Source organism: Chironomus tepperi, unplaced genomic scaffold, assembly GCF_022539635.2.
Source record: "Chironomus tepperi strain 1889 unplaced genomic scaffold, CSIRO-AGI_Ctep_v1 contig_359, whole genome shotgun sequence".
In the NCBI taxonomy this organism is placed as follows: domain Eukaryota; kingdom Metazoa; phylum Arthropoda; class Insecta; order Diptera; family Chironomidae; genus Chironomus; species Chironomus tepperi.
The window spans coordinates 2,851,824-2,868,902 of NW_027226481.1; the positions used below are offsets into that span (position 1 = coordinate 2,851,824).

Genomic DNA, 17,079 nt, shown 5'->3' on the forward strand with positions numbered 1-17,079 from the left:
ATCACAATGAAATGAGATCAATTACAAATGAGATTTTAAAGCTATTCGACTATTTGTGCTATCCACGATGGCTACATGATGATTTTAATCGTAAATTTACGACATCATTTGCTGGCTATGAAAAAGAATCAAATCGTTTTTGTTTGGTGAATTTACTACGTGAGAAGGAGGTCATTGATCGTGATTTTAATGTAAATTTTGAATTGAGTGATACGTCGAGTATTAAATGTCCAGATTATATTAATGAGGATATTTTAAATCTCAAAACAGAAGCATTTGATTTAATTTATCAAAATGAACTTTATCGTAATGAAGACATTTGGGAATGTGCGGCTGAAGAGAGACTTAAAATTGGATATGTACGATCATATTATCGACTTATGGCTTATACATTTTCTGATGAAAATGACACAAGGAAATCTGAAGAGCGTGAAAAGTTTCTAGATGTTCTACATACTGCCAATGAAGTTGCGACAAAATGCTTCAAAATTGGATTTGAAATTTTATGATTTTTTATGCTGTATGTTTGTTTGTTTATAGCTGTGAGGAATTATCTTGTGTAAATAAATGATTTTGTATTTTTGATTAAGTGCTACTTATTCTTACTCATCCTTGACATATTTTGCGTATATTTTGTAATTTCAAGAATATAAATTAATTAAAGAGATCGAAGTCAATTCGGATTTTATACAGAATAGAGTAGACTCGAATCAGCTTTTTCCAAAACAGTTCTGCATACACGTCAACATAGCCCTTAATTGATTGTCATTTACATAATAAGAAGTCTGTAAAAATATTGTTACTTGTCAGCAGTTTCCTTCTTAAATCAACCAAATTACAACAATTAATTAAGTTCCAATATCACTAAACTACAGAAAAATCGTGTTAATATTACAACCAGGTATAATTAATAAAAGAGTCATTCGCTTAATCTAGGTCCATAGTTGATTATTAATCGTGAATTAGCAAAGAGTTAAAAATTAATATTTTTCTCATGGAGCAAGTTTTAGAAATCTTTTGGAATGAGAAAGTGAGAATTTATAGTTATAAATCAATTGTTATAGCTGCAATAGCAATTATAATCTTGTTAATTAACATCAATTATCACATATTAATAACAGTTTTGGTTTCCTGAAAATACAACATGGAAAGATGTCGAGCCTGGCTTCAGAGATGGAATCACTTACAGAAATTACAATGATTTGTTGTGGTCAATACCATTGGCGATTGCTATCACTGCAATGAGATCGTTTTCCATTAAGTTAGATACATAGATTAGTTATCTGTAATAGAAACGCTTCTTTGGACTTTACAAGATCATCTCTATTTGTTTTCAGATATTTCTTCACACCGCTAGGTTACATTCTTCAAGTTAATTCTAAAAAAGTAAAAGCTCCATTTGAAAATGCTGTGCTTGAGAAGATGTATAGAAAATATCAAATGCTACCAACAGATATGGTACTTAATTAGATTCATTTGAATTTAGAACAATACTTCAATAAATGTCATTTAATAGGAACTAGTTAATTTGATGAAGCATACTGATTTATCGAAAAGAGAAATTGAGAGGTGGTGGAGAAAGAGAAGAGCACATGATCGACCAACTTCACTTGACAAATTTGGTGAGAATTGTTGGCGCTTTTTGTTTTACAGTTCAAACTTCATATTTGGTCTATCAATACTGTGGAATACAACATGGATGTGGAACTTTATTGACACATTTCGTGATTATCCAAGACATGTAAGTTTAATGACCGGAGAATTTTCACTTTTAGCAATTGATTAATTTTGTCAACATAATTTATTGATTGTAGTCACTTGACAATGGCCTGAGGTGGTATTACAATATCACACTAGCTTTCTACACATCACAGACATTTTTGCACTTCTACGAAACTCAACGGAAAGATTTTTGGCAAATGTTTATTCATCACATCCTCACAATTGGATTAATATTGTTCAGTTGGATACTTAATTACCTTCGTGGTGGATCATTGATTATTTTGGTTCATGATACTGCTGATGTTATTCTGGAAGGAGGAAAAGCATTGAAATACACAAAATATGGCAAACATTTCTCAATTATCTTTGTTGTATTTGTATTTGTGTGGATTATTACACGATTAGGGATTTTTTCGAGAATCATTTACAATTTAATTTTTGAGTGTCCAAAATATCACAAATTTTTTCCAGTTTACTACATTATCACTTTATTAAATGTGTTCCTTCTTACATTACACATCTTGTGGACTTATATGATCATTCAAGTTGTATTAAAATATTCTAGTACTAAAACTTTGGAAGATGTAAGGTCGAATACAGAAACTGACAGTGATGATGAAACTGTAATAAGATCACACCAAGAATAGTAATAAAGTTGAAGATAGGAAATAGAAGTTTTGTTTAATAAAGAACTAAACTTTTAAGGCTCCGCTAAGTCTCGTTTACTAACACCAAATGGAATCCGTTAAATTTTAGCAGACGTATGGATTCCAAGAGTCGTTTGACTTTCATTCGGTATTAAAAAAAGCCTTCTTCATTTGTGTCGTTCGGTAATATTTCTAACCATGCTATCAAATCGTCAATTCAAAATTAATCAGAATCATTTGTCTTTTTATTTAGCATGCCAATAAAACAATCAAAACTTTCATTTTGTCACGTGACTTCACTAAAATATCTTTTTATAGGTAAATGTCACATAAACGTGCTTTAATATTTAGTAAGTAAATCAAATGGTTATCTTTAAATATCTTGTAATTTCCTTGAAAACATGACGGCATTTGGTGTTGTAAATATCGATTAAGAATCTATGGAAGCATGCCTGAGAAGCATTTGCTATTAACTGAGATATCTTTTCATTGTAACACCTGTGATAGCTAAACTGAATATCAAACTCATTCAAGTTTTTAATATAATTTTGGAAAATTACAATTTTTTTCAAATTTAATATGTTTAAGTTCCCATCATCTGTGCAATGAACAAACTTCTGTTTCACTTGATGTACTTCGAAATACTAACTGAAAACCAAATAAAATGTTTGTAAATTTACAACATTTAAGATATGATCGAACATTATTTTCCATTTCCCATTTCTTCGAATCGGAACTTTACTTGACTAATACAAAATCTTACTGCTTAAGTTGTTTACACTATCAGCATAAATCTCATATCGATCAAAACAAACAAAAAATACAAATTCATTTTAATAAAGCAGACAACATTAATTGCTGTGGAATTACTTACATTTACCATTTTTCTACTACGTATCATTCCATACAAATTTATTAAAATACAAAAAAAAATAAAAGAAACAGTTAGCCTCAGTCGCATATTCGTCGTTTACTGGTTAAGACGTAAATATTAGTACTAAACACAGCGCATGGAGCTAGTATTAGGAAACTTTTGGAATGAGAGAGTGAGATCTTTATTTTTTTAATAAATCGATTGATATAGTCGCAAAAAATATTTAAGTTCTTGTTAATTTACATCAATTATCACATTATTTATAACAGTTTTGGCTGCCTGGAAATATAACATGGAAAGATGTCGAGCCAGGCTTCAGAGACGGAATCACATACAGAAATTACAATGATTTGTTGTGGTCAATACCATTGGCGATTGCTATCACTGCATTGAGATCGTGTTGCATTAAGTAAGATACAGTTCTTCATGTTAAGACATGCGCAAGATAGTGTAACTGCCTATGAAGGTTTGCCCTACAAAAAAATGTGTTCGGTGCCCTTCACATGGAACATAATTTATGTTACATCCATTTAATTAAGTCTTTCATTTTTTGTAGATATTTCTTCATACCGCTAGGTCACATTTTGCACATTAAGTCAAAGAAAGTGAAAATACCATTTGAGAATGCTGTGCTTGAGAAGATGTATAGAAAATGTCACAAACTACCAACAGATATGGTAACTTGACATTAATAGCTTATTTTTTGACAATTTTGGTGCATTTCCCAACAAACTTTCATTCGGTGAGAAGTTTTTGGTCAAATATGTTAATATGGTCAACGTAAGAGGGCTTGCTGTTTAATTTAAAATATAGCACTGATGTGGCATGTTTAAGTGGTATTAGAAAAGACATCAGGTGACATTTTTAAGTGGAATTAAGATGAAATATCCATCGAAAATGGAATTAAGTTATTAAAATTATTGTCTAATAGAAAAGTCGGTGAAAAATTTATTAATTAAGTGATTTTGGCATGGTTTTGGGCATGTAAATGGTCAATATTGTCAACAGCATCTTAACCAGTGGTAGGAAGCCTTTAATTTCATCGACACACCTTGATATCGATAAGCCTCGACCCCACTCTACATACTGTTCATGGCATTTCCAAAATTGTTTGGTGCCACACAAGCTGCCTACCACTAATCTAAACCTTAGTCAAACTTACTTCAGTATTTTCATTCATGAACTTTAGATCCACGCAGCAATAAATTGCCAATAATGTCTATTTACTTATTCTTGGCCTTGAAATATGTAAAAAAAACCAATTTTTAAAATATAAATCACTTAATCAGTGGCTACATAATCAGTTAACGGATTCATCGTTGAACCGACGTGACTTCTTATCAACTTTTTGAAATTATTTTCTAATTTATTCAAAAAAAAGAAATTTTTATGTTATTGCGAAAAATGCACCAAAAGCTTCAAATTATCAATTGTGGACGAGACTACAATAAATAATTAGCATGTCTTTTAATAGGAACTAGTAAATTTGAAGAAGCAAACTGATTTATCGAAAAGAGAAATTGAGAGGTGGTGGAGGAAGAGAAGAGCACATGATCGACCGACTTCACTTGACAAATTTGGTGAGAATTGTTGGCGCTTTTTGTTTTACAGTTCAAACTTCATATTTGGTCTATCAATACTGTGGAATACATCATGGATGTGGAACTTTATTGATATGTTTCGTGGATATCCAAAGCATGTAAGTTCAATGACTTGAGAATTTTCACTTTTAGCAATTGATTAATTTTGTCAACATAATTTCTTGCTTGTAGTCACTTGACAATGGCCTGTGGTGGTATTACAATATCACACTAGCTTTCTACACATCACAGACATTTTTGCATTTCATCGAAACTCGCCGTAAAGACTTTTGGCAAATGTTTATTCATCACATCCTCACGATCACATTAATCATGGCAAGTTGGACGGTCAATGCTGTTCGTGGTGGATCATTGATTGTTTTTGTTCATGATATTGCTGATGTTCTGCTGGAAGGAGCAAAAACATTGAAATACACGAAATATGACAAACTTGCTTCAACCTTCTTTGTTGCATTTGCATTCGTATGGATTATCACAAGATTAGGAATATTTTCAAGAATCGTTCATTGTGGAATCTTTGAGTTTCCAACACTTTTCCCGCCTTATCCAATTTACTATCTTCTAGCTATAATGAATGTGTTCCTTCTTACATTACACATCGTGTGGACTTATATGATCTATCAAGTTGCAATCAAATTGATTACACATAAAACATTTGAAGATGTAAGATCAAGCACAGAGGATGAAAGTGTTAGTGATCATGCCAGTGATACTAAGAATGGTGTTATTAAAAATGGAAATGGAATTGCAAAAAATGGTCATGTTAAAAATGGAAGTGCTGTGAATTAAATAGTTTTTTGTGAAAATTTGTAAATGTTTTTAATAAATTTAGGTTTTTAAGGCTTTAATCTTTGTTTAAAAGACTTTCTCAGTTCCGTCGCTTCGATATAAGCAGATTACAACTTGTCATAGCCAAAACAAATCCACATTATCAGTTAAATGACTCAAAACATAACATCCTAACAAAATATTTGATTTATTATTGACTGTATTGTACTTTACAATATCAAAGTAAATGCACGTGTTTGCCTGATACCACAAAAATCGTTTTTCCATTACTTGATGAGTAGCTGGATTTCAAATTGTTTATTCTCCTGTATAATTTGGCTTTCTCTTCTCTGCAAATGCAGCAAGACCTTCAAGACGATCTTTAGTGTTGATGATTTGACTGTAGCAGTCTTCCTCGATACAGCAACCAGAATTTAAATCAACTTGAATGCCTTTGCTGATTGCTCGCTTTGCCATTCTCTGGAAGTAGATTTTAAATATTAGATGGACGACTTGATACAGTCTAAATGCCTATACAGGATGAAAATCCTTATTAATCAATACTTACAACACCAACTGGACCATTTGGCAGAATCTCTTCAGCCAACTTCATCGCCCTAATGAATGCAGCATCACCATCCTCATTTTGAGGAACTGAATGGTTGACAATTCCCATTTTTAAAGCTTCATCTCCATTGAACACTCTTGCTGTATAAATAAGCTCCTTTGCAAGTGCTACATTGATTAATCGAGGAAGTCTTTGAGTTCCACCTGCTCCTGGGATGATTGCTAATCTTGTCTCAACAAGACCCATTTTGGCAGAGCTTGAAGCTACTCTTAAGTCGCAGGAAAGTGCCAACTCGAGTCCTCCGCCTAATGCAGCTCCTGTATCATTGAATTTTGAGTAAGGAGCAACTAATAGGAATCATAAGAGTTCTTACCATCAACAGCAGCAATTGTAGGCATTGGAAGATTCTCAAACTTTGTAGCCATTGACCTCAGAGAATTGACGAATCTGTGTACATCAACAGGTGTCATTGTTTTCCTTTCCTTCAAATCAGCTCCAGCACAGAAAACTCCTTTAACTAAACTTCTTATGATGACTGCTCTTACATTCTTGTCAGTACTCAAAATATCAGTAAATTCGTGCAATTTGGCAGCCATATGACGACTGAAGGAGTTCTTCTCTTTCTGACGATTCAGCTCGATGACAGCAATTCCTTGTCGTTCATCTGTAAGGTAGCTCAATCGAACTTCGTCACTTTTATCAATTTGCGCACAATAGTTGTTGCTAAAGATTGATAAGCAGCCTTTATAGATTTGTGCTGATTTAAGAGCTAAATTGATAGATTTATTGAATGACAACATGATGGTGCTGTGCTTTGTGCTGTTATGGATGAATAAATGGTGAAGGAAAGAGTTTTTGGGAACTAAAAATTAAGGAAAATTGCAAAAAAATAATGTTTTGACGACTGAACTGCAAATATCTTATCACAACACTAAGCTGTGTTACTTATACATTTGACATAACATATTTGAATTCTTAGAAACCGTTAAGGAAAGTATGGGTGCATCGGAAATGTAAGGGATTGTTTAGTTAAAGGTCATCGCTGTATCGACGCTAAGTTTATTTCCTATATGAACAATTCGGTCCGAGCAACACAACATTAGGACGTCGACGCTACGTCGCCGTGATGAGGTCTAAATTGCGTGGAGGTGTCCTTATTGCACCATGCAGGTTGTTTTAGGTGCAGTTGTATCCGACAGTATAAGTATAATCAGGAATCGCTGCCAAATTCCAACTATAGTCCAACATTCCTATGAGTACAGATCGGATAGTCCTGAGTGGCACAATGCATCAAACTGCATTTTCGCCCACTAAAAGTGGGTAGTAGTCAGACGTGACGGTGCCGTCAAGACAACTTCGCGTCGTAGCGTTTACACCATCACGTCTGTGCCCTAACAAGCTAGTTGTGCTATTCGGGACGACATCCATTATAATTAAGCACAAATTGATCAAAATCTCCGTCAAAACAACTACCTACCTACAAAAATTATATCTGCATATATGCTTTTGCAATAAAACTTTCACTTTAAAATCCTTCAAACCGTTTTCTTATGGTTAGTTATATTACAGCATTCAGCTTGAGCAGTCGATAGTCATGGCTGACGATTGCATTTTAATTACTGGTGCAGCTGGATTTATTGCATCACATTGTGTTGTAGCTTTAGCTGAAGGTATGTTAGATTTTATAAAGATGCAGTTTAATGGACAGGAACTTTTAACTTTCAGCTGGATATAATGTCATCGCAATGGAGAACTCAAAGTCGACTAAAAACTTTGCATTTCAACAAATCAACAAAATTCTAGGATGGGAAGTAAAACCCTGTCGCTGTGATATGCTGAATTATGATGAAATTGTCCAAATTTTTGAGAGATACAAAATAACAACAGTCATTCATTTAGCAGCTATGAAAGGAGTCAGTGAATCTATGAATTATCCAATCGAATGTTATCGAAATAATTTGGTGTCTACGCTTAATTTACTGGAAGTTATGAGACTCTACGGCGTCAAAAACTTGATTTTTAGCAGCTCTTGCGCAATCTATGGAAATCAAGTTGAAATGCCAGTTCACGAGACAGCACTTCCGCGTTCAATTTCAAATGTTTACGGCAAATCAAAGCTTTTTATTGAAGAAATTTTGAGTGACTTATCAAGATCCGATAAGGAATTTAAAATCACAATTTTACGTTACTTCAATCCCGTTGGTGCACACAGCTCCGGACTAATTGGCGAAGATCCAAAACGGAAGCAAATCAGTTTCTTGACTTTGTTGGGTCAGGCAGCATTGGATGAAAAGAAGAATTTGTCACTTTTTGGAAGTTCAAATATTCGTGATTTTGTGCATGTTATGGATGTTGCGGAAGCTCATATTGCTGCAGTTAAGTCTTTAAAATCCAATGAATCATTCAAGGTATTCAACATAGGATCTGGGATTGGGATATCACTTCTTGAGTTAATTAAAGTATTTGAGCATATAAATCACGTCAAAATCTCATACACGTTGAAGGAAAGACGGGTCGGTGAGATTGAGGCAATAATTGCAGACACAACATTAGCAGAAACTGAATTAGGCTGGAAATCAAATAGATCTGTCGAAGAAATGTGTGCTGATTCTTGGAAATGGATGAAATACTGCTCAAATAATTTTTAACGGATATTTAGAATTTGAATTTTGAACTTTGCGAAAATTACAAATGTTTTATTTTTCATTGGTCAAAAAAATGCATTAAATAAGTATGAATTAAAATAAAATAAACATACATCCATACTCATAGCTCCACTCAATATGACATGAAACTTAAAAATCATCAAAGCAATCTTTCAACTCAACCGACAAATTAAATTTGAATTTGTGATGTTTACATTTTTCAGAACCTTTCAATAGTTTTGTTGACGTGAACATAAAATTTACACAAAAAGTGAAAGTAAATCATTTTTATAAAATTTCTTTAATTTCATTAACTAACATAACTTAATTTAGGATCAAAACAATGGCTAGTGCTGAGGATATTCAGAAACAGATCGAGGAACTGCAAAACAAACTCGATTCGTTGAAGAAAAATGCAAGACAAAAGATTGACAAGATGAGCAGTGAAGTTAAGGATACTAATCCATATTCACGACTTATGGCACTTCAACGAATGGGAATTGTCAATGAATATGAGAGAATTAGAACAAAATCAGTTGCTGTTGTCGGTGAGTCATAATTATTCTATGGATTAATGACATATTTCATAATATTACTTGTTGCTTCTTTAGGTGTCGGTGGCGTTGGATCTGTAACAGCTGATATGCTTACAAGATGTGGAATTGGAAAATTGATATTATTTGATTATGATAAGGTAGAATTGGCAAATATGAATAGACTTTTCTTCACGCCTGATCAAGCTGGTATGTCAAAAGTCGATGCAGCTGCTAAAACATTGAATTTTATAAATCCAGACGTAACAATTCTCACCAATAACTACAACATCACAACAGTAGAATCATTCACTAAGTTCCTCGATGCTGTCAAAACTGGCGGAATCGATGGACAACCTGTAGATCTTATATTGAGTTGTGTTGATAATTTTGAGGCACGAATGGCAATCAATGCAGCATGTAATGAACTTAATCTCAACTGGTTTGAATCTGGTGTCTCTGAAAATGCTGTGTCTGGTCATATTCAATTTATTAAGCCTGGTGAGCTTGCTTGCTTTGGATGTGCTCCACCACTTGTCGTTGCTGAGAATATCGACGAGAAAACATTGAAACGTGAAGGCGTTTGTGCTGCAAGTCTTCCAACAACAATGGGAATTGTCGCTGGCATGCTTGTTCAAAATACTCTCAAATATCTTCTTAATTTTGGAGATGTCTCTAATTATCTTGGATATAATGCATTAATTGATTTCTTCCCAAAAATGGATCTTCGTCCAAATCCACAATGTGATGATTCATGGTGCCGTCAAAGACAAGTTGAATATCAAGCAAAGCCAAAAGAAGAGAAGGCAATTAAAGTCGAGGAAGTAAAGGAAGTTGTACATGAAGATAATGATTGGGGAATTGAATTAGTTAGTGAAGATAATAATGAAGATATTAAGCCTAGTGCACCGATGGCATCAAGTGGATTGAAACATGCTTTTGAAGCACCAGTAGTAACACATGAATCAAATGCAGCACCAACTGTTTCTGATGATGTCAGCCTTGAGGAACTTATGGAGCAAATGAAATCGATGTAAAAAGGATGAGAAGCAGCATTGAGGTACGACATGAGTTATTGGTTTTATTTAAGCATAAGATCAATAATTTTACAGCAGTTCCACTGATAAGATCAAACACTAAGCTTAACGAGATCGACATTTATTCAAAATAATTCCAATTTTTAATTCCTTATTTGAAATATTTTAATTTAATAAAGTTTTAAGCAGCAGCTGAATATAATTTGACTGTTCCTTAATTGATTCGATGTCCATAAATTCAAGAAAATTCATTAAACAATGAAATCAACGACCAGGTTCGACTCAACATGAAACTGTATGTTTCAAAAGAAGCATCAAAAAAGGCAGTTGTGATTCTAAACTTCTTCTGAGCTGTCATGATGACCATAATGTAATCCTTATCAATTTTATGGGCCTCATCACAAATTGCCTCCGATGAATCCATAATCTGTTGACTTCCAAATGAATGACAAGCCACATCAACTACAGCACCGAAAACATGCAAAATTGGCTTTACTTTTTCAATCCAATTATCAGCAGATACGATACATAAGCCTAGTCCTACGAAGAGCGTCGTTTCAATGAAGAATTGCGTAAAAATCATCGGACTATAAATGGAGTTAAGTCTCTTAGTTATGCTGATTATTTTCATGTGATATTTAACAAATTCATCAATTTTTAAGTCATTTATTGAGTCACGGAGGATTTGAAGATGAGCTGCGATATTGAGGGTGAATGTGGTAAAGTTGAGTGACATCACGTACTATTGAAACATAAATTTCAGATCAAAAAATATTTTAAAGTTATTTCCATACTTACAACAATCATACCAACTAAAATCGTTGAATAAGTCTGATACAGAAAGGTTAACTGATATGCTGGCGATTGCGATGCATCGTACGGGAATTTACCTTTAAGAATAAGTTCACGAGATGGCTCAATGCCCAAGTAGAAGTATGATATGAAGTCAGTGACCAAGGGTTTCAAAATGTAAAGGATAACGGTAAAGATGCATCCCCATTTCAATGGAGTCGTTACTTTTAGTGTAAGCTTGTTTGCTTTTGATATAATTTCACTGGCTTTTGGGAGATGCTTATCTGTGGATTTAAGAGAATTAGCCAGAATCATGTCAGTTCAAGATTTTTCTTACATTCCTCGTTCAGTTCCTCTAAATCATCCATAATCTCAAAAATCTCCTCAGCTCGAACGCAAAATATAGCGTATTTAATAAAAATGACAAATGCTGTAAAGCCGGGCGACATGCTTTCAGCAATATCATGAATATCTGTAGTGCCATATGCGTACCTAACTGCTGTAGAAAAGCAGTAGAACAATGCGAAGAAGTTACAAGTTTTCACAACGAAAAGGAAATTCTTCATTGGATCTGATGAAAGTATTTCGATTCCGCAAAACTTTAAAATTATCTTTTGAGTACGAAAAGCCTCCATTGTTAAGTATGGTATTACTTTGATGAGATATGAATAAGAACTAATGTCTGGCCAATGAGAATTGTCAATGGACACTTTTAAACTCCAACACACTGCTTCTTCTTGAAATATGGATGTCTGTTGTTTATTATTAATAATCATCAAATGGATACGACCAATCTTTCTTTGAATCCCTCATTATAACTAATTCAAGGGAGGTTAATGGCTAGTTCAAGGCTAGTTGTTACGAATCTTTATCCAATTAGGATGTATTATTTACTATGGTCCTTCCTAAAACACTTATTTAATATGTATGCGATCAAAGCTTAAATAATAACTGAATTAATACTACGTTTATGTTCCTAATCGGTAAGAAAGTGTTATTTTTATTCCTTTTTTGGGTTTCCTTGACTCAAAAATTGTTTATAATAATATAGAAGCTAAGCACACTATTTTGTTAATCAAATATTTAAAGAATAAGAAATCAAACAGCTCATTTATTTGGAATTCCATTCATCAGCATATTTCTACACAATATTCCTACAGTTGTAATTTCTGAGTGTCTACATTGTCTTAAATATATACGTTACACTAAAAAAACGAATTTCTAGATCCTCCCTCCCCCCTAAAAAGCGAACGTAATGAGTGATCGGCCCCTAATTTGTTTTCTATTGACATTAAATTTGTATTGTGACTTACTCGAAATTGAATGGATTTTCTCAGCACAAATATTTTAGTAATTATATTAATCTATGTACATACATTATTTAAGTATATTTCAAGTAGAGTTGCAACTCTGCAACAACCAGGCACCTGTCACGGTCAAAAACTGTACAATTTATTGATAATTTGTAAGGTTTTGGTTAAGGAAAAACCATACACATTATTTAGAAATTGTACAGTTTTTGCCTGTTTTGCAACTCTGATTTCAAGTAAGAATTATTAAAGCTTTCTTTACAATATGCAAATCATACCCGAATTGAATTGACTGCGATTGATCTTTGTCTTATTTTATGTAACAAATATGACAGAACATCCATAAAATTAATAATTGGATACATTTTAATTAAGACCGGAGCTCTAGTTCAACTCGAATTTCATATAGTCGTCAACTTGCAACTTTTCCATGCAATATCCGAGTCGACTTCGATCTCTGATTAAAACACAATAAAATTAAACAAATGAATTCAATATAGTAATAAATGACCACGAACGACTCAACATGGTGCTGTAAGTTGCAAATGAAACTTCAAAGAATCCAGTAGTAAACGTCAACTTCTTTTGAGCAATCATGATGACCATTAAGTAATCTCTATCAATATTGTAAGCTTCATCGCAAAGTGCAAAAGAAGAATCCATAGTTTTTTGACTTCCATATGAAAAAACAGCAACATAAATCAGAGCACCAGGAGCATGAACAATTGGTGTTAGATTTTCTATCAAATTGTCAGCAGCTATGACACTCAGTCCTAGTCCAACAAATAGTATCGTTCCAATGAAAAATGTCACAAATATCATCGGCTTAAACAGTGAATTGAGCTTATTTGTTATTTTTATTAATTTTAAGTGATAAGCCACAAATTCTTCAATTCTCAAGTCATTTATTGAATCACGAAGAATTTCAAAATGAGCGCTGATGTTAAGGCAGAACTTGCTGAATATTGAACTAACTCCATACTGTTAAAAATGACGAAGGACAGAACAAACATTGGAAATCAAAAATAAATAAGTAATTAAGGCATAACAGCCATACTCACAGTAAGACCACAAATTAGTAATGATTCATAAGCTTGAAGTAGATATGTAAGCTCATTTGCTGGCGATTTTGTCTCATCGTAAAAGAATTTAGCTTTTAGTGGAACTCCACGAGATGGTTGAACATTGTAGATAAAGTAATCAGTTAAATCAGTCAATAATGGCTTCGAGATGTATAGTATTGGAGTAAGAATGCATCCCATTTTTATTGGATTCGTGATCTTTTTTGCCAAAACGTTGGCTTTCAGCAGCAATTCTTCAGCATTTGGAAGATGCTTGTCTAAATAATGTTTTTCATTATTTTTGAGGTTATAAAATAATAATCAGTCTTACAGTTTTCATTGAGTTCCTCAATTGCGTCCATACATTTAAAGACTACACTTGATCGTCTGCAAAATATTATGTATTTAAAAACCAAGATGCATGCGGTTGTGGCTGATGCCATGCACTCAGCAATGTTGAGGATGTCTCTTGTCACGTAAAGGTAGTAAGCCGATCCAAAAATGCAATAGAAAAAGATGAGGCAGTTCCAAACATTTAGGAGAGTCAAAATATAATTCTTTCCTTTTGATGCAAATCTTTCGATTCCACCAAGTTTTAGAATTTTCTTTTCCAATTTAAAGACTTCCATTTTAAATTCTTAACCTTCTTTAAAGAACTCTGATTGGAAACTAATTAACAAAATCGCATTTCTAAGGCTAATTGAGATATTAAAAAAGATGACATTTAAAGTTATATCGATTGTCAAAAAGGTTAGACAATTAAGCTCAAAAAATCACTTACCTGTAACATATTTAATTACTTAACTTGATTAATTACTTACAAATTTAATAGTCTTATTAATTATTTTATAGAATCTACAACTTTATTTTTGCTTCATTTTTATTTTATGTAGAATTTTCAAATACAAACAGTTTGTACTGACCCAAAAAGTACAACAGAAAAGAATCTGACCCTATTCTTTTTAATGAGTTATCCTAGGATCCAAAGTATCGTGAGCGATTTAGTGCCCCTGTAGAGTAATCGACAAGGCGTTTGTCTCTAATTCGATTGAACTAGAAGGATTTTCGTTCAAATCCTGCCATTTCCAAATGTATGCTTAGAAGAAGTTTAGATACTTTAACTGCTTAATGTAGAAGATCAAGACGAAATTGGAGTTCTGGGCAACGTTGGATTAAGGAACGGATCAGGTATTTGGAATGAAGCTAGAGAAATATAAGGCAAGATCTGCTTGATTACCAAATTAATCGAATATCTTTAGAACGGTCTAGAAAGTATCACATTATGTCAATTAAAGATCGAAACTTGAGCCTGAATGTATTCGAAACTCAGATTTGAAATTTTATTCTTGATCCTACATAGTGCTACATAGATATATGTTGATAAGCATTCTTATATTCTTAAACAGACTGTTTAGTCGAATAAAACATCCTTACAGACACACTCATGAACACTTCTTAAACGAATGAATTTAGTAGAGAGATGAACGACCATGCTCGACTTAACATAAAGCTGAAAGTTTCAAAAGATGCCTCAAAAAATGGAGTTGTAATTCTCAATTTCTGCTGAGCCATCATGATTACCATCAAGTAATCTTTATCAATGTTATAAACCTCGTCGCAAATTTCCTCAGATGAATCCATTATTTTTTGACTTCCAAATGAATGACAAGCTACATCTGTTAACGCTCCAAAAATGTGCAAGAATGGCACCATTAAATCGACAAAACTTTCAGCAGCAATAATACTTAGGCCCAGCACAACAATGAGAGTTGTTGAAACGATGAACAGTTCGATAAAAACCATTGAACTAAAGATGGAGTTAACTCTCTTAGTCATGCTGATTATCTTGATGTGATATTTAACTAATTCATCAATTTTCAAGTCATTGATCGAGTCACGGAGGATTTGAAGATGAGCACTGATGTTGAGGGTTAATGTGGTGAAATTGAGTGACAGCGTATACTTTAAAAGGAAAAGATTTGACTTAAAAATGAAGATCATCAAAAGGAAGTCAATTTTCAATACTTACAGCAAGTAAGCCAACCAGAAGGGTTTCATAAGACTGATATAGATAGGTTAACTCATATGCTGGCGATTTTGTCTCATCATAAATAAATTTAGCCTTTAAAACAAACTGTCGAGGTAATTCGATGCCAAAATAGTAATAGTAAATGACGCCAATTAAATAAGGTTGCAAAATGTAAAAAGTAACAGTAAAGATGTATCCCCATTTCAAAGGAGTTGTTACACTAATTGTGAGCTCGTTTGCTTCTGATATAATTTTATTAGCATTTGGTAGATGCTGATCTGTGGATCGAAAGATATTTGTACAGTTATACAAGATTTCTGTCAATATTCTTACATTCTCGATTAAGAACTTCCATATCATCGACAATCTTAAACATATCTTTAGCTCGAAGGGAGAAAAGAGCATATTTAACAATAAGGATCAATGCTGTAAAGCCCGGTGACATGCTTTCAGCAATCTCACGAATGTCTTTAGTGCCCGATGTAAATAAAAATGCTGTAAATATACAGTAAATCAGTATTAAGAAGTTACAAGTTTTTATCATCAACGAAACGATCTCCATTCGACGTGATGGAGATTTTTCAATTCCTATGCATCTCAAAAATATATTTTGTGATTGAATGACTTCCATAGTGAATTTAGCCCTTTCTTTGACGTGATAGAACTGAAAACTAATCTTTGATTAATCAAAAAAATTCCTTAAATTCCACCAATAACTGGAAAATGATTCTCAATGTGATTAATTCAATAAAGCAATTAACGGCAATTAATCTGTCTCATGTATATTTAAGAATGGATTTTGCTATAATATTCAATTGAAAATGCAAAAATTAGATTAAAAAATGACAAGCAATCACAGATAATTGCTTTATTTCAATAATGTATCTAAACGACATATTTAAAAGGACAAGGTCGGTACAGGGGCACATTCAGGGGATGGCTTTGGGGGTCAACCCTTCCACTACCCTTTTCAGGAGAAAATTCAAAACAAACATTACCTCAAAAATTGCTGACTACGTCCCTGAGTCCACATGTCAATAAATATCATAATTACCATTCCGACTCAAAATCAGACAGGTTAACCAGAATTTATTGAATAAACGAATTTAGTAGAGTGATGAACGACCATGATCGACTCAACATAAAGCTGAAAGTCTCGAACGAAGCTTCAAAAAATGGAGTTGTGATTTTCAATTTATTCTGAGCTGTCATGATGATCATTAAGTAATCCTTATCAATGTTATAAGCTTCATAGCAAATTTCCTCAGAGGAATCCAACATTTTTTGGCTTCCAAATGAATGACAAGCTACATCTGTTAACGCTCTGGAAATGTGCAGGAACGGTACTATTAAATCGACAAATCCGTCAGCAGCGATCACACTTAGACTTAGCACAACAATGAGAGTCGTTGAAATGATGAAAAATTCGGTAAAAATCATGAAACTGTAGATGGAATTGAGTCTTCTAGTTATGCTGATTATTTTTAGGTGA

General features: G+C 33.2%; 5 protein-coding genes across 5 annotated transcripts; 3 read left to right on the top strand and 2 right to left on the bottom strand.

Annotated features, from left to right (window-relative positions):
• The first annotated feature begins 3,318 nt into the window (after positions 1–3,318).
• Positions 3,319–6,092, top strand: LOC139094894 (ceramide synthase 2-like). Its single transcript, XM_070646120.1, has 5 exons — positions 3,319–3,415; positions 3,513–3,652; positions 3,800–3,920; positions 4,718–4,942; positions 5,016–6,092. Exons 1-5 carry the CDS (start codon positions 3,380–3,382, stop codon positions 5,631–5,633), a joined length of 1,140 nt encoding a protein of 379 aa, XP_070502221.1. The 5' UTR covers positions 3,319–3,379; the 3' UTR covers positions 5,634–6,092.
• Positions 5,797–7,124, bottom strand: LOC139094896 (methylglutaconyl-CoA hydratase, mitochondrial). The gene is made up of 3 exons (XM_070646122.1): positions 6,554–7,124; positions 6,181–6,497; positions 5,797–6,092 (listed from the first exon to the last, which is right to left on the bottom strand). The coding sequence occupies exons 1-3, from the start codon at positions 6,978–6,980 to the stop codon at positions 5,931–5,933; spliced, it is 906 nt and encodes a 301-aa protein (XP_070502223.1). The 5' UTR covers positions 6,981–7,124; the 3' UTR covers positions 5,797–5,930.
• Positions 7,125–7,752: 628 nt separating this feature from the next.
• On the top strand, positions 7,753–8,880 carry LOC139094895 (UDP-glucose 4-epimerase-like). The gene is made up of 2 exons (XM_070646121.1): positions 7,753–7,850; positions 7,906–8,880. Exons 1-2 carry the CDS (start codon positions 7,775–7,777, stop codon positions 8,826–8,828), a joined length of 999 nt encoding a protein of 332 aa, XP_070502222.1. The 5' UTR covers positions 7,753–7,774; the 3' UTR covers positions 8,829–8,880.
• A 174-nt stretch (positions 8,881–9,054) lies between these two features.
• Uba5 (Ubiquitin-like activating enzyme 5) lies at positions 9,055–10,597 on the top strand. The gene is made up of 3 exons (XM_070646258.1): positions 9,055–9,102; positions 9,159–9,373; positions 9,437–10,597. Exons 2-3 carry the CDS (start codon positions 9,169–9,171, stop codon positions 10,393–10,395), a joined length of 1,164 nt encoding a protein of 387 aa, XP_070502359.1. The 5' UTR covers positions 9,055–9,102; positions 9,159–9,168; the 3' UTR covers positions 10,396–10,597.
• Positions 10,598–10,633: 36 nt separating this feature from the next.
• Positions 10,634–11,636, bottom strand: LOC139095068 (odorant receptor 82a-like). The gene is made up of 3 exons (XM_070646315.1): positions 11,525–11,636; positions 11,194–11,471; positions 10,634–11,137 (listed from the first exon to the last, which is right to left on the bottom strand). The coding sequence occupies exons 1-3, from the start codon at positions 11,634–11,636 to the stop codon at positions 10,634–10,636; spliced, it is 894 nt and encodes a 297-aa protein (XP_070502416.1).
• Between the last annotated feature and the right edge of the window lie 5,443 nt (positions 11,637–17,079).